Source organism: Tyto alba, unplaced genomic scaffold, assembly GCF_018691265.1.
Source record: "Tyto alba isolate M040663 unplaced genomic scaffold, T.alba_DEE_v4.0 Super-Scaffold_2, whole genome shotgun sequence".
NCBI lineage: Eukaryota > Metazoa > Chordata > Aves > Strigiformes > Tytonidae > Tyto > Tyto alba.
In genome coordinates, this window is record NW_024881282.1 from 75,732,665 (window position 1) to 75,758,481 (window position 25,817).

Consider the following 25,817-nt stretch of genomic DNA (forward strand, 5'->3'; position numbering starts at 1 on the left):
TAGTCAACAGTATATTCAGACTCTTTTGTTAAAAAAAACATTTACTTCTCCAGAAAGGCACCCAAAACCTATACTATTCATCCTACTCTGTTTCTGTGGAAACTGTGTGTTGGAGTGGAACAGGAGAAACAGGGGGAGAGGAGAGGTGAATTGTTTTTGGCTGAAGTCCCATTTGCCAGTCACAGTTTCAACTCGGGTAAGTCAGAGGAGCAAACCCTCAGTGCTGAAGTCCAGACAATTCTCTTCCCTCCTCCCCTTAAATTGTGGTGAGGGAGGAGTCTGGTTCAACAGATACCATTCAAAAAGTGGTTGCTTAAGCAATTTGTCTGTTTTTTTTTCCCCCGATTTTTACTCATATTAAAGAAGTACTATTTACAGATTTTTTTATGCAATAAGAATTGTATTCAAGCACTAATGTTAGTCAGTATCTACCTAAAGTGGTAGATCAAGGTTTGCTCTGAAATTAGACTTCCATTGACAGACATGTTGCACAGTCCCTGGTCTTCTGAAAAGCACCATTGTATCCTTGAGAGGACACTCTCCTCTTCCAAGACTGAAAAGACACCTTTTTATCATTCTGGAGCTCCCAAAATATGCATGTTTTTGATGACTTGCTATGAAACACAGACAGCCTTGACTCAGCTCTTAATTTTCTGTTCCTTGATAACCATTTAACTGACAGTCATATTGCTTTCTCCTAGAGTAAGACACTTTTCTCCAAAATAATATCTAAATTAACAAAAGAATATATTGTGATTTTTTTCTGTTGTTAATCAATATTTGCCTGCTACCTGTGGGTGTGGATCAGGGTAAAAATTCTAGCATGATTCAGTTGTGACTGATGTTCTGTAGAAGGTGGTGGTGAGGTCTGTTTCTACCACATACACACTAAAAATGACCAGAATGTCATTGCGGTCTGCGGCTCCAGGTTTCAGAGCCTGGGCATTTTCCTGTCTAGCCTGAGTACACACATGATGCCATAGAAGACAAAATGGAAATGTGTGGCATTGTAACATTATGTACAAAGTTCAGTAGAGGATTCGGAATTGCTGCAGGAAAAGAGGAAGGAACAGAAAAAGTAGCTTGCAAGAATGGATATTACAGGGAAAAAGTAACTAAGAAAATAACATTATCTTTTAAAATTCAGATGTAAGTGTGCACAGACACAAGAATTTTGGATTAATTTCTTACAGGTAGAAACTAAAGGGAAGGAACAAACTCCCAGGGGCAGTAGCTGGGCATGTTCAGGCCTCTGCATGGAGCAGTGAATACCTACTTCTTGCTCTGCTGATGCTTCAGCTTCTTTGTAAGACATTAAAATCTCTTCAAGTCTCTCTCTAATCTCTATGCACAGGAGTTAGCAGTCAAACATGAAGAGAGTGAACTGGAACAATTCAGGGAACCCTGCAGCCTTTTCCCTTTGTATGCCTGTAGTGTGTTGTGCTGTGCATGAAAGAAGCAGGAAGGGCAAAGAGAAAAAAGCAGAAAAGCAGGCAGTTGGTATCAGGCACTGGTGCTGCCTTCATTCTTTTGAGTATTAATGTTTTCATAAACTACAGCAGAGTTGCAGTTCAACCTAACTTTTCAGTTTTATTTGATTTGTAAACCATTCTACATTTTTAAAAAGTGTTTACTGTTTACAGTTGGCAGGTCTGATCGCACTCCTCTTTAGGTTATTCAGGCTTTGAGTTTGACAGTTTATTAAATATTTGTTTGTTGAAGTGCTTATTGCTGTTCACCCATTTGTAATGAATAGGAAGTTCAGGCCACACAAAGACATTATTGATACAGTCAGAACATGCCAGAAACACAATACATTGAAGCAACACTCCATTAACTCAAGTTAGGTAGTGCGGAAAAGTGATCACATTTATATCAATATATGCTTTAGGAGACAAATTAGCCTTTTATTCACTGTAATCCATAAAATTTATCAGTCACAAACCAGAAGGCATTAATCAGCAGCTATTTGGCTCTACACTCCTCCCTACAATAGGGTCTGGAACTGCCCTTTACAAACTGAGAAAGTGTGAAAAGCTCTCTCCAGCGCAGTATGAAAGTCCCATTTGAAAATCATGATAGCCATGCTAAGTAAACAGCCTTCACAGAAACACCGTGGCTCACAGCTGCATGAGACATCACACAACAGCCACAGGTGGCCAGTTCCTATACAGTGACTTTCCAATGCACAACACGCTTCTCTGTGGATAGACTGTTCTTTGCATAGGTCCATTAAGTTTTTGTGCCAGTTAGTCATCACTGGTCTACAAGTAATAATTCCATTTATCTTCTTGGTGTTAGTTTTCCTGCTACAGAAATACATTTGAGGATAAAGTGGCAATTACAACATAGATTATCGTGTACAAATGTACTGTATTTCCAATGCTTTCTCTTGTGCTGACAACCATAGAGTCTAACAAACCACAAAAGCTTATTTCTGTATCTTGAAGCATCCCTCTACACAGCTGTTCAATCACATACCCATTTAGGATACACTCAGAAGATACCCCTTCAAAACAAATCCATAGTAAGTGTGTTTTTCTACAAAATGCTTTTACGTAGTGTGTGGGCAGCAGCTGCATCCTCTAGCAGCGCACAGTATCTGCCATTGATACGATACCAAAAAAAAAATGCCCTACAACACACTGCAGACAGATTTTTAGAAGGGTTCTGCTCCAGGTAGGTTGAGGAAAACTGAATGGGCTCCAGGGAGTTCAAGGTAACCAGCTCACAGTGCTGTACCCAAGTTAAAAGAACTTAGGGTCAGGATTTTTCATACCTTTTACAAAAACTGCAGACATGACAAGGGCAAGTCACATCAACACAACCCTGCTCAATAACTGCTTATTGATAAAGGCATGCTCGTTTTTTCTCAGCAAATATAAATACAACAAGCAGGCAGCTTGACTGACTGCATGGCTGCAACCGAAACAATGAGCCTTAAGCAAAGTTGCAGGTCAGACGAGCAAACCCATGATTTGCTTTAAAGAAAAAGATGCCAAATTCTGATTTTCTATTGTAATATTCTATTCACATAACTCACATAGAGACCATAGAGACAGTTGTACTTTCCGAGCTAAGAATACCAACTAAAGAGCTATATTCATTTGACTTCAAATATATTTGAGACACACTGTTAAAAATGTGAACAGAATTTAGACATTGGGAAGAATGAAATTCAACTAGTCCAATGCGAAGATCTGAACTTGGTGTAAATGAAAAAGTATTATCTTCAAATTGTAACCCTGCAACTTTTCTGGCACCCCTCAATCAGAATCAAGGTGTAAGGTTCAATGCCCATTTTAAAAGCTGTGTAACTTATAAATCACAATATGGTCATTAGCTGAAAATAAATGTGATGACAATTGAACCAATTTCTGATCGCTCAACTTACCAAATTTGTAAAGCCAGAACTCTCTGATTTGCAAATCATGTTTTCTCAAGTTTGAAAAAGATACAGAAATCCCAAGACAGTGTCCAAATGACACAATAATTTATACCATTTGTACCAATTTTAAACACTGATTCAAGTTCAGACTGGAAAAGGTTCTTCATGGAGAGGGTGGTCAGTCACTGGAACAGGCTTCCCAGGGGAAGTGGCCACTGCAGCAATTGTGTCAAATTTCAAGAAGCATCTGGATGAAGCCCTTAGTCATACAGTTTAGTTTTAGGTAGTCCTGTGAGGAGCGGGGAGTTGGGCTTGATGATCCTTATGGGTCCCTTCCAACTTGAGATATTCTATGATTCTAAATTCAAAAGGTACATTTTAAAGAAAATATGTAGAAACCCCATCCAGAAGTCCCATTTTAAAACAACTTTGGCAATTAAGACGCAGATAGGTTCCATTAAAAAGTAGTAAGAAGATGGTGGCCTATGACACCACTACTTTTTTCCATGAGTAGTAAAACCAATGAAGGTTGTTTTTTGATAAATTTGTAGCCTGTGTTCTCTACATCTTCCCACCATGATGCCATCAAAATATTTTCCCAGTCTCTCTCTTTGTCTCCTGCACTTCCTTTCAATACCCTCAGGTCCTTCTAGAGCTCAGATGCTTTCCCCCACCTTGTAATATTTCTAGCTCATCTGTATATTGTTCTAGATGCCACTTTTGTCCTCTGCTTGCCCTTTTCCAGCTTGTTGCCTGGACCACAGTAGGAGAATGGGTTGACTCACTAGCGAGGATGCAGCAAGTCCTGCCAAATAGAGTAGAAGGCTCCTGAGTTCTCCTTCCCTTCCTGTCAATGGAGACATTAATAGTGACTATCCTTAGTATCCTCATAGTAACTTTGAGACTTCTAACCTTTTGCCAGCTTCATTTGAAATTGGACAATGAATTAAAAAAATATCAGATGGGGACCAACCCTTCATAAAACTTTATTTTCTTAGAAAATATGCTAAGGAAATATTAATAAAAATCCCATAAAAAATAAACCAGGAGTAAAATAGCAATTCAATTAGCTTTAGGGATGATTCACTTAGATATTTTAATTAGTTTAGAGTATTAGATTGCTTGCACTCAGTACAAATAAATAATTTTCCACTTCAGAAAAAAAAGCTTAAGATTATAATTTAGAAAGAGGTTAAATGAGTTATGAGATGAATAAGTTATTTAGAGTCAAAACTTTAAGAACCTAACTAAAAATTTCATTTGCAAATGTTGTGATGGTAGCATTTCTTGGCATTTTAAAATGACTGTGTTGCGAGCTGTAGTACTTATGCAGGGGAGAGCAATTTGACATATTTCTGTTTAGATTGAACACTTTTGGTCTTACAAAAGGATGGGTTTACAATTTAAATTAAATACTGCTTGAATAAAAACTATGTCTGGTTAACTGAGTGTCTGGTGTTCATGAATAGATGTCTTTGTTTTATTGCTTAGAAAACAAACAGAAATGCATCATGATAACAAACATGAAACTTTTGAGGTAGCTGTTTTGCAGTTTTCAGACATTGCAAACAGAAGTTGAGAGTTAGGGTACCATGACATCATTAATTAAATTAAATCTTCTTTAAAGGATGAATGTAGTAAAAATAGAGATGTTTTTAAATTCTAAGTGGTTAAATATACAGGGTGAATTGTTACTATCTAGAAATAGGGATTATTCCTTTAGCCAGAGGTCAGGCCTCAGAAGTCCCCCAAAAGTAAGTCTTAAGAAACAGGAAATTAATAATATGCTACTTTAAGAAAAACAGAGAAAGAATCTGAAATATCTATGCTCTTTTACTGTCTGCTGGGCAGGCATGATGAAGCAGTGATTAAATTCAGAAAAAAAAGAATTTTTATACACACACTATTCAACAAACTCATTATTAATTTAAAACAGCCTAAACTTTCTTAGGTCCTGTCTAAACTGCAAAAGTGTTGTGCTGCAAAATATACCCTAACCCTGATCCCTTGGTTGCTCTAGATTGGAGACCAGACAGGAGAGCAGTACAGCTGCTTTCTGGCCTTCTGCCCAGTTCTTATTCTACCCCTCAAAACCAGGTGGTGGAGAAGGTCTAGTGTGTCTGGATTTCATTTCAATGTAAGGCTGAGAAATAGCTGAGGATTCTGGGTCCTGAATTTCAGATCGACTCAGTGATCTGCTGGCCAATGAGGCTGCCATTTATTGCTATATGACAAACTCTAATTTACGGTCTAAGATCACAGAAATAGTTCTCAGCTCTGCAGGTCCTGTGTAACTACAGCTTGTGTTAACAGATTTAAGCTAATTTTAACTCATTTACCTGTGTTTATCCAGCAGTGTAGCCTGCTAATTTTCTAGGTTACTAGCTCATTAATTCAGTAATTTAGCATAGAGTAACCGCAGGTCATCAATAACAGGCCGCTGCTATAGTACCTAAGCTGGCTCATTTAAAGCTAACACTGACCTGCTTATGCAAGTTGCACCTGTATCTTTGTCTGCAGTGGGTGTTTAAAAAAAATTTAGGAAGGCATGTTTGATCCTGATAGAATAAAGGAAAATTACCAGGCTATGATGAAAAGCTGAACCATTTTGTCTCAGAGAGAGGAAAAATTAAGTTACACAAGGCCACTGATGTCCAAAAATAGGACAGGAAAGGAAACATGGCTTATACTTTTATACCTTGTGATCTCTTCCTGAAAAAGTCAGATTAGAAAATGTTCATTAAGTCCTCTGAGTGTAGTCTTATCTGCATAGCTAAGTGGATAAATTAAAGTCATGTTCTGCTACTTGGTATCCATCCCAGCTATTTTGTGGTGTGAATATGAATTATGGCAGGTGTACTGTGATATTATTCTGGGGGCCTGCACAATTCAACACAACTTCTATTTTTGTCTGTCTACTTATTAATTTTCCATTTACCTCTGGAGTATGAGGGACCATACAGCAGTTTAAGTCCCTGTTTTCACATGACTTTCTTCATTTCTGTACAGCTATTTCATTCCACCAACGCAAAAAGAGACTCTGGGACAGCTGTGTTCCAGCATGCTGTGAGCTGTCTGGGGACTTGCACAACCTTCCAGTGGTCTTCTGGGGTGACCCTAGCAAAGAAGATAATTCTGCGTGGCACACTCTTACAGAATATTACTTTTTGTAAATTTGAGGAAGAAAGGATCAAGCAGGGAGTAATTCAATGCCAGAAAATGAAAATAAAATGCATCTACTGTCACATTCACACCAGACAGCTTTTGAGGCAGTTTGTCTCAGATTTTAGACTGGGGCAAAAAGGGCTGTACTGTTGTAAATTCCTGCAGCAGAGATAGTGAAGTGGTAACCTAGATATGGAGCAGACCTTGAAACGACAAATGGACAGAGCCCATGGATTTCTGAAAGGATGGACTCACGTAGAAACTGATGATAGAGCCACCAGGTAAAAGGTCTGTTCTTTGTTATAGATAGAATTACAGCATCACCACAGTATAACCTGCTCAGGTATTGGTGTGGAGGAGAGCAGACAGCATAGTATGACCCTTCCTGTGGTCAGAGACAGAAGTCTGCTGTCTCCTTTTCCCCCTTGGGCCTCTTATTCTGGTGGGTATGTGTACACATAATCCAATATAAATTCCAACTAAGGAAAATTTATCTATGCAATTAATGATTGACTCTAGCCATGGTTTAGCTGGTAACTATTAAACCTATTTAAAGCTGGGATTAGAGGCTTAGCAAGAACAAAGTGCCTTTTTATCTATACCTACTGAATTCTGTGAGTATTATACAGGTATTAGCATTAAAACACTGTTCCAGGGAGTGTTCATGGTTAAGTCCCATGTGTATTAAGTGAAGAAATAATTTTGTGCTTGCAGTGTTTGGTCTCCTGTCACTTTTAGTTCACAGTATGCTTTCTAGCTGAAAAGATAAAAATCAGATTTATTTTTAGCTAGCCTTGGCATCCTAATTCAGTATGCTTTTAATGTTCAACTGTGTATTTTCCCTGTGTCTGCTTGGTGAGTCTTATAAATGATTGAAATATGAGAAAATCACAGTGAAATTGCTGGAGAGAGCTAACTTCCTGTATCTGTTCTACAGCTTATTGGCTCTCTCCATTCAGTGGTTTGCTAATTGGCCACCAGATTATAACAGACTTCTACCAGATGCCAGGAAAAATTCCAATCGGGGACCTCCAACTGATTAATATATTCTTATGGCACTGCTGTTTGAAACCGTAACTGGTAAACCTCCCTTTTATCTGACAGTCCCAGTCTCCCAGCAAGGGCCTCCTCACCATCACAATTTCTATGTAAGAATGCATTAATATGAAATACTATAGGTTCTGTAGACTGGCAGCATGGGATATAACTGTTTCTAAACAGAAAAGAGAGGTGAAATGAAAGCACAGTAAACACATAAAATATTAATTTAAGGCTTAGTATGATACGAAGTGTTACAGGAGTGATTTTTTTTTTTTTTTCATTTCTTCTCTCTGTGGGCAAAATCAGATACATATTTGGTGTAAAGGACCCTCATCCAGCAGAGATTTAAAAAACACAAGAAAAACAAAACCAAAACAACAAAGATTTGAGGATAACCTGCTGCAAGTAAGCCTTAGACAAAGGCCTAAGGTGCATCTTGAGTTCTATTGAAAAGGGACCTGGGAAGAAGGAAACAGTGGTTGCCAATAATTTAGAGAACAAGTGGAAAGTCAGAAGGAACAAGTTACAACATCAAGCATAGTTTCTTGAGTTGCTCTTTCCCTTCATGTCCAACAAGCTGCAGCCCCCACATCTTTCCCAAGCTGTGTGTGATATACAGGGTACACACATCTCACATCATCAGGTTCTTTGGCTGTCTAAGCAATTCCAGATTTTAAAAGGTAACAGCCAGCTGTAAACTCCTGAAATGGAAGAGCATCTGGACAGATGTACTTTTACATGAGGACCAGGCTGGCTCTAGAGAAAAGGAGACTAATATGCTGGCAATGCAGATTTCCATTACAATTGATATTGTTCATTTTACTGCAGATAAGATATTTCCATATTTCTCTTATTTGCAGGTAGATTCTCAGTACTATTTCAACATGGTACTTTAGTTTGGAATGGAATTCTTGATCTTGAGCTATGTATTATTTTGAGGAAAGAAAGAAGAGACAGGGGTCCTTGTTCAAAGTTTTGAACAGGGCAGACAAAGATGCTATAACCAGAACAGTATTAGATAAATCAGTATGTGGACAAAACCATCAACAACATCACATTTCCACATGCATTTCAACTATAGTTCAAAGGAAGAGACAGAAAAGGCACAGCCTGTTCTCCTGGATTTTCAGTGATAAGGGGCATGCTGTGATTGTATGCGCTGGATCTGGCAGTGTATTGAGTTCACAGTATCACTTCTTGCTCCTTTCCCCACAGAAATGGTACAGTGCATGCAGAAATTGTACAGTGCATTGTTCCACTGAATGCAAACAGCACTGAGCGTACTGGTAAACAAATAGATTTGGATGTATCCTACTATCAGCTAATCAGATGTGCATTCTATTACCATTTTGCAATTGGTTCTTGCCATTCTGCTTTTTCTGCCGTTTTCTGCAACCGTGTTCTTACTTCAAGAATAACACAGAAGTTAAGACAGAGGAGGAGATTTTAGGAAATAGACTTATATGCCTATTGTAACTAGTGTTTGAAGGGAATAAAAGCCCTTATTTTCAAAACAGATTAAAGTCAGGTATCTGGACAAAGAAGAAATAGTTGTCCTACACTGGATTTCTTCCTCACTATGAACTGAAATAGCATAATCCTTTAGTTCTGTGCTTAATCTCTCTCTGTATCAAGGCAGCCCAGCTAGTAAAGTATCAAGCGGTCTGGAGGGTGGGTAAAAATCTTGATACTTAGAAGTTACTGTACATAGATGGACATATTGTGTGAATGAAGTTTTACAGTGCAGTGATTTTAATGGCTTGGCTTCAGTAAATACTGCAATGAAGATATACTCTTTGGTGACAGTATTTACTTTCTCAATGCTTATTACACTTTGCAGCTCTGAAGGCAAAAGCATGTGAGTATTTCCTACCACAGTCATTTGTGTTACTACAATGAATGGCAAAGTGGGTGTAAAACATGACTAAATCAAACCCAAAAAATCAAGCCCACTGAATTAATTTCTAAGAAACGCTGCACAAGGCCAAACTGCAATGGATTAATTCTCTGTGCTTTGAATGAACGTAGCTGACTTTACAATATATTCACTGTTATATGATGTCACACATCTTATAGCAGGAGCACAGGGAATTTCATGTGCCTAGAGGTGGATAATCGGTCTTTATTCAGTTCTTTGAAAGTAACAAAGTTCATTTATGAGTGTTCTTTGTGAAGGCTGGAAAGAAATGCTTGTTGGCTAACAAGCCAAACCAGTTCTACTTTTATTTGAATAATTAGCTGTAACATTTTCTGCTTAAAAAAAAAAAAAATGCTGTTTCACATGGTACAGATATGGTATAGACATATCCAGATAGAATGAAACTGACTGGCTAGTTCACATGTTATGAACCGGGCTGGTAATGCCTATCACTATTGAAGCTGGCTGACATTTCATTTTGTAAGATCCAGTTACTGTTAACTTCGTAAAATTTTAATCATATGGGATGAAATATCCCCTACTGAGTAATGAAATAACTCATACTTTTTAAAGAATTTTGTTTTGATCATATTAAAAGAATCCTGAGATACTTCTTGGAAATGTCCCTTTAGCACAGTAGTTGCTTGAATCCAGTATGTAGTAAAGGCTAATTAAGCCAAAGTGGCACTGTTCCGTGCCTTAGTGGTAAACAACAGTGTAGTGATAACTGTAGTTGCTAATGCATGTTGCCTGTGTAACTGAGCCATTGTTTACCAGCTGGTTACTTCCTATGAAACAAGACAAGCTTTCTCTGCTGTGGAGATGAAGTTCTTGAACAGCACCCAGACAAACCAGTTTGGCCAGTGCTTCTTTACTGGCTGTTCCACTCACAGAAGTTTATTGCAGAATGCATTGTAACCAGAAAGTTTGTAAAGGAACATTGGTCCTTGCTGAGTTGTGGTAGGGCAATGGCAGTTAATTTTACAGAAAGGTGTTGGTGAGGGTGTTGTAGTGATGTCACACTGAAGGATGTGTGAAGAAAGGACATCTGGGGCACTACTGACATAACATGGCATCATCCTACTAGTCAGCTGGTGTCTGATTTTTCTGAAGGCTGTGAAAACATCTTGTATCAAGTAAAAGTACAGGGGAGGTTGCGGAGAAGAAAGAGGCTTTATTCCTCAAGAGAAAATGAGTCAATTGCTTCCTCTTACATTAAGCTTGAGCTTACAGTTTGTCTCTTGTTGTTTTCATTGTGTCTATTTTTTGTGTAGCCCAAGCCAAGAGAAAAGAAAACTGGGTAAGCCCTGCATCTGATTTCTAATGGATCCTCATCTCATTGGTTGGCAACCCCTATCTTCAAGTAGGAAGCTGAGGTTTCATAGAAAGAGGCCTTAATATTGAAGACGTGCCTTTGCAATCCCTATGAAAATCTTCTCAAATTTGGCCAAGTTATGAGATGTTGTAAAACAGTATTTTGCACATGTTGGATAGAGACATGTGAGAGTTTAATATTTAAGTGTCAAAACACTCCACTTTCACTTAGCAGATAAAACTCTCACATGCATGACCAGACTGCATCGCTGCCATTCAGAGGGAAATAGTAGGCAAGAGTCCAAATCACTGCTGCATCACTGCTGAAGAACTTTCCCTATAATTGTTTATGCTGTGTTTGATCAAGAAACAGTTACTAATCGTTCAGTGATCTCTTCCCTTGCTGACCTTTAATCAGAATGAAGGAAGAAACCATCCAATTTAAATAGAGAAAAAAAAAAAGGCAGTAGATTGGGACAAGGAGATACGGGAGGCTGAGATGAGAAGGACAAGCTGGGTAAAGAGCTGGGAACCAGGAGGAGATGAGGTGAATGAAGAAATTTGAGCCAAGGACCCAGAAAACTGGAGGAATTTTAACTGACAGGGTTTTTGAGAGCCTGCTGGAAATAATGGGGGAAGCTAGAATGAGTCATTTTGGAAATCTAGGTATTTGAACACCGGAAGAAATATTATCATAAAAATATCGCCACAGTCTGTTCTAATCCTATTTCAGATCTGAATTAAGTCATGCTAGTTCATGCCCTATTTCAGACTATGTACAATACATATCTGGGTTGATGCAGCTATTTCTAAGCATAGGTAAGTTTTTAATTTCATGCCAAATTGGTGTTAAACTGGTCTGCTCTGTCATTTATATATTTCTTATTTTATTAGGAATCCACATTAACTTGATAAACAAGAATTCTCTACCAACGTTAACTCTGTGCAGCTGGCATACACTGTACCATTTTATAGATGAAGAAAATGAGTCAGGTGAGTCATGTAATTTGCTTTAGGAAGAGCACAATGAATCAGTGAATGAGACAGGATTCTAAATTCAGGAATTTCTGACCTGTTTTTTTCTGGAAATCCCATCTCATGCTTCCTGCTGTTTTTTTATCATTACACCATGGATATTACAAGCCTACTTTTCTTGTTTAACATGTGCATTGCTCCTATTAATGTTAACTGGTTATACTCAAGCAGTGATGAGCCAACAGTCCTCCTGACCTTAAAAGCAAACCCAGTTTATTAGTTACTGTTGCTTAATACTTCCTATCTGTAAGTTTGTTGCCTGTGTTGCTCAAAACCAAGCTGAAAACTGTCCTCTTTGCTTTGTTTACATACTAGAAGGTGAAATAAAAAAGCACCGCTGGTAGAAAATTCTTTAAGTGCACAAGAGAAGGATAGACTTATTGTTTGTATGTCTATACAAGTATATCATAGTTAAAGAAATGCGGAATGGGGGGTGGAAACTGAAGGAACAAGAGACAACCATGAAAGGCGAGAGGATGAGAAGGCTGGACTTGCATATTGATGAGCACTCTCCTTTAATTGGGAATTTCCTTTCATTATATTGTCCTTTTTCCTTTTTCCACCATGAAACTTTTTTTTTTTTCCTCCTCTGCCCTATGTGTTATTTCTCGTTTGTTCTGTGCAAGAGCAGCATGAAGTTGGCTCATATCCTGATTTCTGAGAAAGTGCAGTTCGGAGAGCATGCTACCACACACTGGGAAAAGCAGCATTGAAAGGAACTGGTACAGAAATCAGGGCAAAAGCTTCTATCATCCCTCTGCTGAAGGAAGAATTTTGAGTTATTCTCAGAAAGATGGCAATATCATGTTTATGCAGTTGCTGCTAGGTAACTTTCTATTCTGTACAAATGTATTTCATTCACATCTGAAAAGTTAATGTCTTCTTGTGTGAGTGGGATATTTCAAAGCTAGATGAAAAGGAAACAAACCAAACATCTGTTGGGTGTTAGGTGACTGGTCTAAACTATATCATAAACAGGTGAAAATATAGTTCCATAATTTGATATTTTCTCCTTCTTCTCTCCCCTGTTATTGTCCCTTCTTTCTGGGTAAGTCATATCATCTCAATCTCAGAGTGCCCTTCCCCAGAGTGAATGAGCTCTATGGTAACCCTTGTAATAAACCAGGCACCTGCTCCTAGATTATTTTCAAAGAGAGACAGCCAGAAGCAGATACATTCTGACCCAGTCCACAATTCTTTATTTATGTTGTATGCTGATTTTACAAATGCCTTTGTTTGCTATTTAGTCTGTCTTCTCTCTTGACTCACCATTTATTTTTGAAAAGGCAAAGTTATACATAATAAGACATATATTGAAATAAGAATGGAGAATTTCACTGAAATGAGTGGATTCAAATAAATGTAATCCAGGTTAGATCCATTCTTAACAACCATATACCATACCTTGAATTATTTCTGTAGTGTTTTGAATTTTCATTTATTGATTATGTCCTCAGGAATGAAATTACACTCTCTAGAGTCTAACAAGTAAGTTTTGAGGTTTTGTTTTGCTTTGTATTTTTTTTTTCTTTTCTGAAATACATCTAGCCCCTACTGACCTTAATTTACTCTCCAGTTAGTTAACTGTACATGGTAAACCTCTATACATACACAGAGAGTCTCAGTGGTTTTTTTTTGCACTTCTGCATGAGCATCCTCTGAATGGCTCTTCAGTGAGGGCAGGGTGGTGAGGAAACAACAAAACCCAGGAAGAATTCAGGCCCCAAATATGTGCCCATTAGAATGGAAAGAAATTGACTGCGTAGCATACACCCACCTGGTCCTAACATAATTCTTTCTCTGTGTGCTAGCAGATTGTTCCATTGCCCTGATTATGTTGCTGACATTATGCTCATGAGAGAAATTCCTTTCTGACTCCAGATTTGATGAATTTATAATCCTGTTGATGTAAAGAAAGCTTACTGTACTTATATAAGAGCCAATTGTCCAATCAGTTCGACATATAGACCTCCTATTGAAGTAAACAGAATTGCACACAAGTAGCTGAAAAAATGATTGGGACCCTGGTATGGTTTCTGCTCTATAGCCATAGCTATAAGGTTAATTTTAAGCCAGCAGTGGCCCCGACAAATTAAAAAAAAAAAAAAACAGTCTCATGTTTTTCACCATAATCAGCTGATTATTTCTACCATTTTCTGTACAGGCACAAGTATTCATGCAGGAGCACAACTGAACCAATGAAGTTAAAATTAGCCTGGAAACACAGGGTGAGTATGTAATCTGCTTTTTAACATTCAACTACTATTAATTTTCATGCATCTAAACATTCTCAGCAGAAAGCCTTCAAAATTTTGGTACAGCACTCTGTTGCCTGATTTATTACACTGAACTATCACTAAAAGACTAACAACAACAAGGGAGACATGTAACAGATCAACATTGCACTGGAAATGTGTTGGTGTTTTTTTTTTTTTTTTTTTTTTTCTGTGTTCTTTTATGATGGAGGATGGGACACCGAAAATGTTTTGATTTAGAAAGGCAGCTGCGGTGCCTCATGAGAACTGCAGTTTAGGAACTTCATGGTCCTATTGTTTTCTGTTCACCAGGCTCTCTAGTCAGACAAAAAAGTATTATTATACATTGTGGTTCCTCCTCTTTGAGTAGTCTAGCTTTATCTTTCTGTTCCTGTCCAACTCCTAAGATGAACTAACCAAGGATTCAATTTTCTGACTAGTTGAAATCTCAATGATCCAATTACTTAAGACCAGTGATTCCCGTTCCCTTCACTCACAATACCTTGACCACAGCTGCTTTTAGATCTTCATCCTTATGGATTCTTTGCTTTGCCATTTAGAGAGGTAGTTCTGCCTCAAAATTTAATGACTGTCCTGTTAGCTTTCAGTTACTGTGCCTTTGAACTCCAGACACACGTGATGATAATCCAGACAAGCCCCACAATTACACCGATGTTTTTGATATGCCCCAGATGATCTGCACCACGCCTAAGTTATAGATGACACAAAATTTCAGTCACAATGCTGTCAAAAAAATTGAGCCGTGCTATGCACAGCACAAGTAAGAAGTGACAATTTTCAACAGGTCGTTACTAGGTCAAATCCCACTAGTGCCTGGTATCATGGGCAACAAGATGTTGGCAGGATTAGAACAATTGCCAAGAGTTGTCCATTATGACAATCAAGCAATTTAGCGAGAATCAGAATTAAGGAAATCTAATTTCCCTGGATTTGTGTCATGAGGTTAATTGGTTCTGACACGTAACCCCACACAGGTCTTGGGACAAGCTGAGGCTGACCTCACCCCGGCCGCTGCCAAGGCGGCAGACCGGCACCTCCACCCGCTCCGCTTCCCTCCTTCGCCTCACAGCTCCGGTCACCTCGCTGCTATGACCGCAAGCCCTGCCGCCTGCGGAGGAAAGAGGTGCTGAGCAAAATCACTTCCCAGTCGGTTCGACGACCTGACAAAGCCCGCCTGGGCGGCAGCCCCCGTTACAGGTAGGGGCCGGTGGAAGAGGCAGCGGTCCGCCCGAGGGCAAAGCTGCCCCCTCCGCCGGCGGAGGCGACGGGCGCTGAGGGGCCGGGCCGGGCGCTGAGGGGCCGCCCCGCGCCTCAGGTGCGCTCCCGCCGTCACCTGCCGCCGCCCCGCCCCCGCCTTTCCGGCCGCGGCCCCGCCGGCAGGGCAGCGCCGCGCCTGCGCAGTTCGGCGGCGGGGAGGTGGGGGTGCCGCTGCTGCCGGCCGGTGCCCGGCGAGCGGTGGCGGCTGGCGGGGCCGGGGGAATCGCGGAGCTGCGCGCCCGGCGATGAACTCGCGCAAAGGTACCGGGAGGGGCCGGGCCGGGCCGGGCCGGGCCGGGCGGCGGGAGCGGGGGGGCTGCGCGGCCGCCGCTCACGCCGGCTCCCGGCTGTTCTCTTCTCCCCGGCAGTGCTGGCCCTGCAGGCCCGCAGGCGGCGGCCCAAGCAGTCCGCGGCGGCCGGCAGGAGGGACAAGCACCCGCCGCCCCACAAAAAGTGAGTACGAGGACCCCCGACCCGCCGGGACGGCGCCCGTTCCCCCGGGACGGTTCCGCTGTCTGTCCTTCCCTCACGCTTCCTCCCCCCGCCACCTCGTAACGCCCGTCAGGGCAGCCCCTCCGCCCGGCCCCGCTGCCCCCGCGCAGTCCCGGCCCCGCTCCCGCCGCCGCCGGGACAGGCGGCAGCTCCCCGGGCACAGCACGCCGCCCCCTCGCTCGCACGGCGCCGGGGCCGGGCCCTCCCACGGGGGGTGTCGCCACGTTCCCCCGTGCCGCACGGGCCGGCCCCCTCCCCTGCGGGCCCCGCGCCGGGCATCGCTGCGGCGCTGCCCTCGGAGAAACCCCGGATCGGCACAGACTTGGTGCTCGCAGCCCGCCTGTCTCTTTCGAATCGCCCTCCGATTCTCTCAGCCGCGTGGTCTCCTTTCTCTCCTCGTGCTTTCTGTTCTGAGATATCTTTCTGGCGGCGTTGTCCCATCTGTAGGCAAGTGCTTTTCTCATCCTGCTAACAGCATGATATACCCATCCTGCTCTCCTACTTGCTTCATACTGTCTTATCATTTACCATTCCCAGATGTGTCTAATTGCCAACAATGCCTATACAACTTTTTTTTTTTTTTTTTTTTTTGTCTTTAAATCTCTCTTGGTTTTGCAGAAATGGATAGAAGTCATGGTCTGTTTTTTTCCCCTGTCTTCTGCTAACCTTTCATATTCTTGTCACTGTACAGTTCATCTTTCTCATTCTTACGGTACCTGTTTTCACTGAACCATGTAAGAACATTCTCCGATATCTATAGTGTTCCCACTTAAACACTACTCTTTCCCAGGATAATGTGGCTTTGGACTCTTCCCTATTTTATTTTTTATTTCCTCATACAGTTAAGTGCTGCTTTCACAAACTCTTACTTTATTTCGTTCAGTGAGACTGTATTGGTGACTCATTAAGTCACCAATAGACTTTTGTCACTGTTTTTGTTGCTTGGGGATCTAGTCTACCTGCTTTGTTCTGACAGGGAAACATCCATCCTGATGTTCCTCATCCCCTTCTCCTAGTTGGCAAGTCTTTAGAACTGGGAAGCAGTATGTGGTGGACAGATGGATATATTTGTGATGGGGTAAAGATGTTGCTGTGTGCTATGGCAAATTATTCAAGGGGGCAAAGTCTTTTTCTATATGATTTCTATAGAAAGAAATAATTATACATCCATGACCCTGGAGGTTGTTGTGTGTTTTTTTTTGTTGTTTTGTTTTTTGTTTTTTTCAGTTATGATGAATGGGATTTTCATTTTTTTCCTCTTTGAGATGGATTAAATAATGTAGGATGAAATGCTGGTGTAGTGGTCATCAGGCTTTGACAGCTAACTTTTTTTCACATCCTGTTCTGCTACTGCTGTTTCCTCCAGCATTGTATGAAAGCTGCATTGTGCTTTCAGTTGTGTGAATTTAGAGTTACTGCAATGGAAACAAATTTTATGTGCAAGATATGTGGTTTGATTGGATCGTTTCCCTTGCTTCCAAAACCTTTTGGAAAGTCAGTCTGTAACATTGCATGGGTTTTGTTTTGCCACTTTGAAAACAGAAAGAGGTTAAATTTTATCATAACTCGAATTTCAGAATTGTTTTTGTAGCTTTCAGTTAAGTCTTAACCACAAGGTTATTAATAAAATTATGTTCTACTTAAATGATACAGGGTTAATACACTTCTTAGTGGGGCTGCCTTGGGATGCTTTTCTCAATGAGTTTGTCAAAAGTTTGCTTTCACAGACACTTAATAAGCGCAGAACTGGTACTCTTTTCGTGTTTCCTGAAGGAATTGGCTACTGTTCAGTCAGGGTGCACAGTCAGTACCTGGCCATTTGCCATACTGAGTCGGCGTTTCCAGATGCAATGGCCCAATCTGTTCAGTTGCCTTGGGAAACGATGGTTTTGCTGTGGTAGACAATAGAGCCACCATTTCTTTTCTGCTACGTATATTTTCTCTTCAAACCACTTCTATGCTATGGAGACCTACCCTGTTTTATACTTCTTTATGGAAGGGAAACTCAAGTTTTTAAGTCTCCTTGCATATGGCTAAATAGTTTAGGCCCCCAAGGGAAAGGGAGCATTGGACATTATTTCAGAAGACAATCTCAACGGAAGTATCTCTTTTGTCATGTTCCTAGCCCTGCTTTAAATTCAACTGCTACAGCATATACTAGTGTGTTGGAGCCGTATAGTATCTGTTATGCACATCAAATGGTCAGTAGCTGCAAATGAAAATGTTGATTTGAGGGGTGGAAATTCTATACTGTAAGTTCCCTGTAGTGAACTTGTTCACTATGTGAAAATTGTGACTTGGTTTTGAATCCAAAACTATCTATCTTTTTTTTTTTTTTTTTTTCAACTGTGGTTCTTAGGAAGACTCTTCTCTGCCGGGTCATAGCTTTGTGGAGCAACTTCCATTGTTGCTGGTAACAATGTGCTTTAAAGGAACTGCAGGATTCCTCTTCTAGAATTGGCTAGGAGAGTTATATCACATTGTAGCTTACTTGCAGGCTTTTGTTTGAAGAGTATTAAGATGATGACACAAGAAGAAGAAAAAAATTACAGTGCTCTTTAATGCTGAATAGCTTTTTGTCTGTTATGACCTTACTTGTCATAGAAGGCTGTGAGATCGGTTCTGTAACTGCTTGGTGTTGACCCCTTCAGTCAGTGATGAGAACTGGTGGAGGTGAATCTGTATTTTTTATGTAATAGGATGGATAAATAAGAAAGTAGAATTGGCTCATGTTCTGAAGAGAAAGCACTTTGTCTTGAATCAAGACTATCTAAAATTGCGTGTTACTTCACATTTTACAAAAATCTGCTTGGTATGGTCTTACTTTGAAATCAATCATCCAGGTTACTGAAAAAGAATAACATCTTGCTATTTTAAGATAACAGCTAGCACTTGGTTTTGGTTATAATAGAAGGATGAAGTATGTACAAACTGCTTATGTGTTTTTTGAGTCAGACAAAAGATTAATCAAAATGGTTAATTCAGGTTCTCTGTGAGTTATTTCTCCTTGAAATGGAGATCTGCATTGAGAGAGGTCTGTGAAATTGCATTTTTGACAGATTCCTAAGTCTGTATTCAGAGATAAACTTGCTTATGGATAGACAAGCCTGTTTACTGTCCTCTACTTAGTGATAACTCAGTTATGTAAGAGATGGCCTCAGGTATGTCTGCCTTTCGCAGTCAGCAGAATGATAGGCTCCTCTTTATATTCAGACTAGTACTGACTTCAACTGGAACAAACTTCTGTCTTGCATATTTTTATTTTGCTTGACTTTATTTCCAAGTGAATATGACAAAACCGGAGTGAATATCCAATCAGAGATTTGTCATCCCAACATATTTACTATATATTTTTATCCAAAGTTAAAGGATAGTGTTTTGTGTGTAAAAAAAATCCAGGTGATGATGTGTGGATGTATGGAGAGAGGATTGAAAGCGTTGAATACTTCAACACAAATGTATAAATCCAGATACCAAGAATGACTTTTCAAAATTCAGTTTTCTTAAGGAGGTTTTTTTGCTTTTGTCTTTAAGTAATACTTGAGAACAGGTAATAGAGACCATGTGCTAACTGCTTTATAGTGGTGAAGAGAATGCATGTTAGATAACACAGGAAGCGCCATATTTCTGTGCTGTGCCCTTCCAGATGACTAACTTCTCGGACCCACAGGTATTGTACAGCTATCAGTGTTTTGGACCTATAACATTACTGTGGAATCTTAAATTTCTGAAAATCATTCACTGCTTTTGTTTGTCAGTGTTTCTCTACCACACTGATTTTCAGCCTCTTTCAGTAATTCTTTGAGGAGAATAAAAATATGCATCTTGCACAGTGGCTTTCATTGGCTTCGTTTATTTTTTTGCTGGCAGAAGTTTTGCAAACCCTCCCCAAGCTTTTTCATTAGCTTTTTTGTGAGGGTGAGAAGGTGAGGGTGGAAGTGTGTATACGTGAAATAAGTGAAATGGGCTTTTTTTTGACTACCAGTGGTCTGGCCACAATATGTGGATGTCCTAGGGTGAATATACATCCTAGGGTGGATCAGTTTAGGAATTCCACTCAGTGTTGTTTTGGGTATTTACTCAAAATGTAATGTTGGGAATTGGTACTCTTGCCTTATTTCTTAATAGCCTTTCATCTTCTTGCTAAGAATATTTTAATTGGAGCTTTATCTTTCTGTCAAATTTTAAGATTTCATTAAGCTACTTATAGTTCGGGGCTGTAACTTTCTATTTTGGTTATCTGCCCACTTAGTAGGTGTAGGTTTCAGGTGCTTAACGTTGTGCCTTCTTAAAGAGTACAATATACAGAAAGATTCAGCTGAAAGAAACAAAGTTATTTTCAATTGTCTAGGTATAATACTAATAATTATTTTGTAAAGAAGCAAATAATTGCATGTACTGAGATTACACACATTTAATTTAAAAAAGGTGTTATGGCATATTTGGTCTGGAGTGACTGAGTCAGTCCAATGTTCAGCTTTGTAATGTAATAATAAAACATATCAAAGACTTTTTGTGGGATCCAATGGAATCTAGAGTAAATTTGTAGTGTCAAGTAGTACATGTATTACAAAGTGTGTTCACATTTCTGTTTTGAACGTTATGTCATGTGGTAAGATGTGCAGCTCTGATAAACTTAATTTCTGAAATGGAAATGGCTCCAGAATTTGTAGTATTCTGTAGAGGTCTACCAGCAAGTTTGTATAATGAAAGTAGTTATTGTCATGTTAAATGACAGGACATCTGTTATCAAAGAATTATCTGATCATACAAATTTTCCGAGATTCATGCCTTTTTCATAGAACAGCTGATGTTGGAAGTGAGCTTGAAAGATCATCTGGTCCAACCTCTTGTGGGAAAGGGAGCCTAGGTGTCTAGCACCTTGTCCAGCCATGTCTTGAAAACCTCCAGTGTGGGGACTCCACCATGTTCTTGGGGATGTTGTTCCAGTGATTGTTCTCACTGCAAAAAAAATATTTCTTATATCCAGATGAAACCTCTCTCAGTGCAACTTGTACCTCTTCCTCCTTATCTTTTCTGTATGACTCCTTGTGAAAAGAAAGACTTTTCCTCTTTGCAGCCACCCTTTAAGTACTGGAATACTGTGATGAGTTCTCCCTCGGAGACTTCTTTTCTCCGGGGAGAGAGGCCTAAATCCTTCAGCCTTTCCTCCAGCCATTTGATCATCTTCATGGCTCTCCTTTGGACCCTCTCCAGCCTGTCTGTGTATTTTTTGAATTGAGGGGATCAGAACTGGACACAGCATTTCATGTGTGACCTGAGAAGTGCTGAGTGGGATGATTACATCTCTACCTCTCCTAGAAACACTCCTGTGGATGAAACCTAGGATTGGATTTGCCTTCACTGCAGCGATGTAGTGCTGACTTGAGCTCAGCTTTGTTGGCCACCAGGACCCCCAGGTTCCTGTCAGCAAGGCTGGTCCCCAGCCACACACATCCTAGCCTGTACTGGGCTCCTTGGTTATGTCAGGTTTTGAATAGGCAATGAATAGAGATGCTATCCTAGGACCTTAATTTCATTTGTAATAATTTTATTTGACACAATAATGTTTTTAGTATAATGGTGGTTTTATTAAGGAAAATACCCTGGTTTGATACAGGTGTGTTAAACAAGAGTGCCTTAGTGGGGGTAGAGAAAATGCAGTTGCATTTCGTGTTTCAGATCATAGTGAGATGAGCTGTTGAGGTGTAGTGTTCATGATGACCCAGCCACTTGTTCTGCAGTGCATTTTTATTTTAACTATTTTATTTACTGTAATTAGAGTAGGATGGTAATAAATTTTGTGGACAGGGCCTGGACACAGATCTTGAAATATAAATATATATCCCTTTTGTTTTCAAGATGATGATGGACTGTAGAAGCTATGACTTTTCTTTATTTTTTAAACTACAATTTGAAGATGTATATGACAATATTTACTGAATAAATAAGAATGTCAGGTTGTATAACAAATGTAATTTGGTTTGATAAAGACTGGAACAAATCATTTTTAGTTTTGAACAACTTCACTAAATTCCCACATGTTAACATGAAGGAGAGAATTTATTATTTGACTTCGTAATGGTGTCCTGAATATGTTTTGTGACCATTTGAATGATTTAGTGTGTATGAAAAAAAGATTGGAAGGCATGCACACAATGCTTTTTGATGGACATTTCTAGATGGATTATCTAGACTGTTGTGGTCAGCCTGGTTGGCAGCCAAACACCACATAGCCATTCACTACCCCTTCTCTTCCAGCAATGAGAATGGACAGATGAGCCAGGCTTGGGGTTTGAGATAGGACCAGGAGGTACAGATCACCCATTATGGTCACGGGCAAAAGGCAGACTCGTTAGAGGAAGAAAAAAAGAACATACATTTATTACAGACACTAACAACACCACTTAGCAGTGTAGAACAGTGAGAAGCATTGCCACATCTTGAGAACACCTTCCCCCCACCCCTCCCTTCTTCCCAGGCTCAGCTCTGCTCCTGATATCTCTGCCTCCTCCCCCCAGCAGCACAGGGGCAGGGAATGGGGGGTGCAGTCAGTGCTGCCGCTTCTTCCCCTTCCGCTGGGGGGAGTTTCTGGAACTTCTTCCCCCTGCTCCATCGTGGTGCCCCTCTCACAGGAGACAGTCCTCCCCAAACTTTCTCTGACATGAGTTCCTCCCACGGGCCGCAGCGTTCCCCACACTGCTCTGGTGTGGGACACCAGCTTTTTCCAACTGGAGTCCCTCCCATGGCTGCAGTCCTTCCCGAGATGTTCTGGCGTGGGACACCCCCGCATGCTGCAATCCTCCCAGCGCTGAATTACAACAGTGGGGGCTACCTTTTCCCACAAGACCCCGGCCTTCTTCTGGCACAGACACTTTGATCATCCAGGCAAAACACAGGCCATAAATCAGTGTCTGCTCCACCACAGACCTCAATGGGTGGCGGGGGGGGCAGCCCAGCTGTCTCAACACAGAATACAGGGGGGCTTCTGCTCTGGCACACCTCCCCCCTCCTTTCTTCCTCCGTTTCTCCAATGACCTTGGTCTTCACACAGTTGCTGCAACTCTTCCTCACAAGTATGATGACTCCTCACCATGTCCTTTCTTAAATACGTTGTCACAGAGGTGCAGCTGATTGGCTCAGTTTTGGTGCAGAGGTGGAGCTGACTTTGAGCTGGGGGAGCTTCGAGATGCTTCTCAAAGGGGACCACCCTTGTAGCCCCCTCCTCTGCTACCAAAAAAACCCCACCACTCACTCAAACCCAGGACATAGACACAGGGCAAAAGTAAAACCTGGGGAGAAGCTTGTCCTTCTCATGGTTATGCTAAATAATGAACATTTTAATTGCTTCCATACAGCATGAATCTTCTCAGATAAAGTTTGTGGTCAACCTTAAGTGTTTTCTGGAGCAATAAGAGTTGTATAAGTAAATGTATCTAGCTAAGCTAGAAACTCCACTGAAGAAATAGAAATGTGGGACAATGAGAACGTTATATCAGAACATTGTATTGGATTAAACTCTTTCCACTTCCTCATTTAGAGAACTGCTGGTCCAGTTAAGAAACAGACCCAAGACATTTGTTTTATTAATTTACTCTTAAGAGACATGAGTTTTGTATTTAAATATGATTTTTGTTTTAAATTTTATTCATGTTTTTCAAGATAGCAATCTTTAAGGATTGTCTTCCTTTCATCAAGAAAGCTAATGGCAAAGGTGAACTATTTCTGCGTTAACTAGTGAACTGAAGGTCAGGAGTTGAAACTGTACATGCTTTTTGTAAGCATAACAGTACTTTAAGTGGATTCACTGTTTGCTGATCTGTTTGTCTTCCTAGTGTCTGTAGTAAAAGAGTAAATCTATACCGCTACTGAAAACAGTTTTCATTTTGCCTAAGACAACGAGCTATAGATAGTAAGCCTTATCTAGCTTCCTCTTCCTGTCATGTTGTGTGAAAATGCTACTAGTTTGCTGCTATGCACATGAACATATACACACACACACATATTTATACATAATGATGAATATAGAAGTTAACAATTATTTGAATTTTTGTTTGAAGGAAGCCTGGATCTATATATGGGTGAGGAAGAGGGGAAAGTTAGTGTTCAGGAAATTACAGAAGTGTCTCATGTTTTGTCAAGTATGTTTGTTATGTTTAGACAAAATTGTAAATTTTATATTGTGACAACTAGGTTGTTTTTCTTAAAAGCAGCATCTGTTAGGTAGTTGCTATGCCCATGGGTATTCACTGAATGGATTCTGTTCACTGATCAAAGGCTACAGGTATAACCTTTTGGGCTTCCTATATGAGAATGACCACAAACTCTCACAGTCTGAGGTGGCCTTGTGTGTGTTTCTCGTGACACGTGTAAGATTGTTGGTTGTTTTTTTCTTTTTTTTTTTTTTTTTTCTTTTGTTCATGGGATGATTTACTGAAGAATGTCAGAAAAGCCAATGTGAATTTTTTAAGAAGCTTTTAAAGAGGAAGACTAGAAAATATTTAGAAGGCTAGTACCCAAAGTTATGCCAATATCTAATGAAAGCAAATGAGGTGACCTCAGTTCCCTACAGAAGAAAGTGATAGGACTGTTAAAAATGGACACATAACTATATATCTGTTCTATTCATAATCATTCCCTTACTGATTACTCCTGTTGTAATTCTGCCCAATTCTCACCTTTGTAATCTAGCCTGTATTTTAATAATCAGTAACTAATTCTGTTGTAATTGTCTATGGGGATTTTGGGAATGGGCCCCATTTTTTGCTAGACTATTTATAAAAGAAAAAACCTAAAAATCACTTATTAATATTTGAAGGAACAAAAAATTGCCTTTCTACCCGTCTTTACAATTCCCAATATTCATATATTTAAAATACTCTTGTTCTCAGCCTTTGCATATTTGAAGTGATAACTCTTGCTTCCTGGTTTGCCTATCGATGCTTTTTAAGACCCTTACTCTTGTGTTCTCATTTTTAACTTTTAATCTGTTAAGAGTTATAGCACCTTGTAAGAGGGATGGTTCTAAAGTTGGCAGAGCTTTTGTAGTAGTCTTCCTCCTGTGCCCCTGCTTTCTACCCCAGTAATACACCTTTTAGGATGACTCCTGCTTTTGGGAACTATTGTGTTTGAATGGATCTCTGATGATGTGCAGAGGGTATGTGGAGAAATGGCTGGAAAGATAAGCATAGTGAAATAAAGCACGTTACAGAGCAGAATTGCAGCAGTCTGTATCTGTTTGAACCTAAGATAACCATAGAAAAAGTTTTTGGATTTAACAGGAGACATTATGAACAAGCTTTTTTGGCTGAAAAAGGTGGTCTACTAAGTTTCAAAGTGAACCTCTGTAAAGGTGTTAACTTTTTGGCATTATATGTGTACTGTTTTTAATTCAGCCCACAAATTTGGAAATCCTATGATTAAAATAGTACATACGTCTGAATACCACATATTCTGATTTTGTCCAGCAAAGCAGCTGGCAGACTTTTGACTTCTATATGAAGGTCCTGCACAATGAAGTAATGTTCTGCTAGGGGGTCTCTTTGAATGTTAATGCTAAAGGAGTCTTATCTTGACCTTGTTGGCAAAAGACAAACAGCAGAAGAGACTGGTGAGAGAATGCTTCTTGACAGTATTGGTGCCTTACTGTTTTTTCATCAACTGAAGTTAGTCGATTAAGTCAATAATTTGAATGCAGGAGACTAAAAGAATCAAGGGCTTTAGTTGCCTTGAGCTATTGTCAGTGCTTAGATCACAGTTTTCTAAAATGGAAGGGAGAATTCCATAGTTAGAGGTCAATTATATTTGCCTATCCTTGAGGAAGGAATTTAATATCTCTATTGTTCTTGTTGCAGCAACAAAGGTCAGAGCTGTCTAGGTGCAACATCTGCACCTTAAATTCTGGTATTAAACCAATTGTTTACTAATTTTC

General features: G+C 40.1%; 1 protein-coding gene across 4 annotated transcripts in view; it reads left to right on the forward strand.

Moving 5' to 3' along the window:
* Nucleotides 1–15,527: 15,527 nt before the first annotated feature.
* SRPK2 (SRSF protein kinase 2) overlaps nucleotides 15,528–25,817 on the forward strand; it is a 148,513-nt gene continuing 138,223 nt past the window's right edge. For 3 of the 4 annotated variants that reach the window (XM_042793144.1, XM_042793145.1, XM_042793146.1), the window contains exons 1-2: nucleotides 15,528–15,655; nucleotides 15,763–15,847. In XM_042793144.1, the coding sequence (XP_042649078.1) occupies nucleotides 15,640–15,655; nucleotides 15,763–15,847 (101 nt within the window). In that variant the 5' untranslated portion in view covers nucleotides 15,528–15,639. Of the gene's footprint in view, nucleotides 15,656–15,762; nucleotides 15,848–25,817 lie in introns of those variants that run through there. The other variant, XM_032996203.2, reaches the window with a different exon arrangement.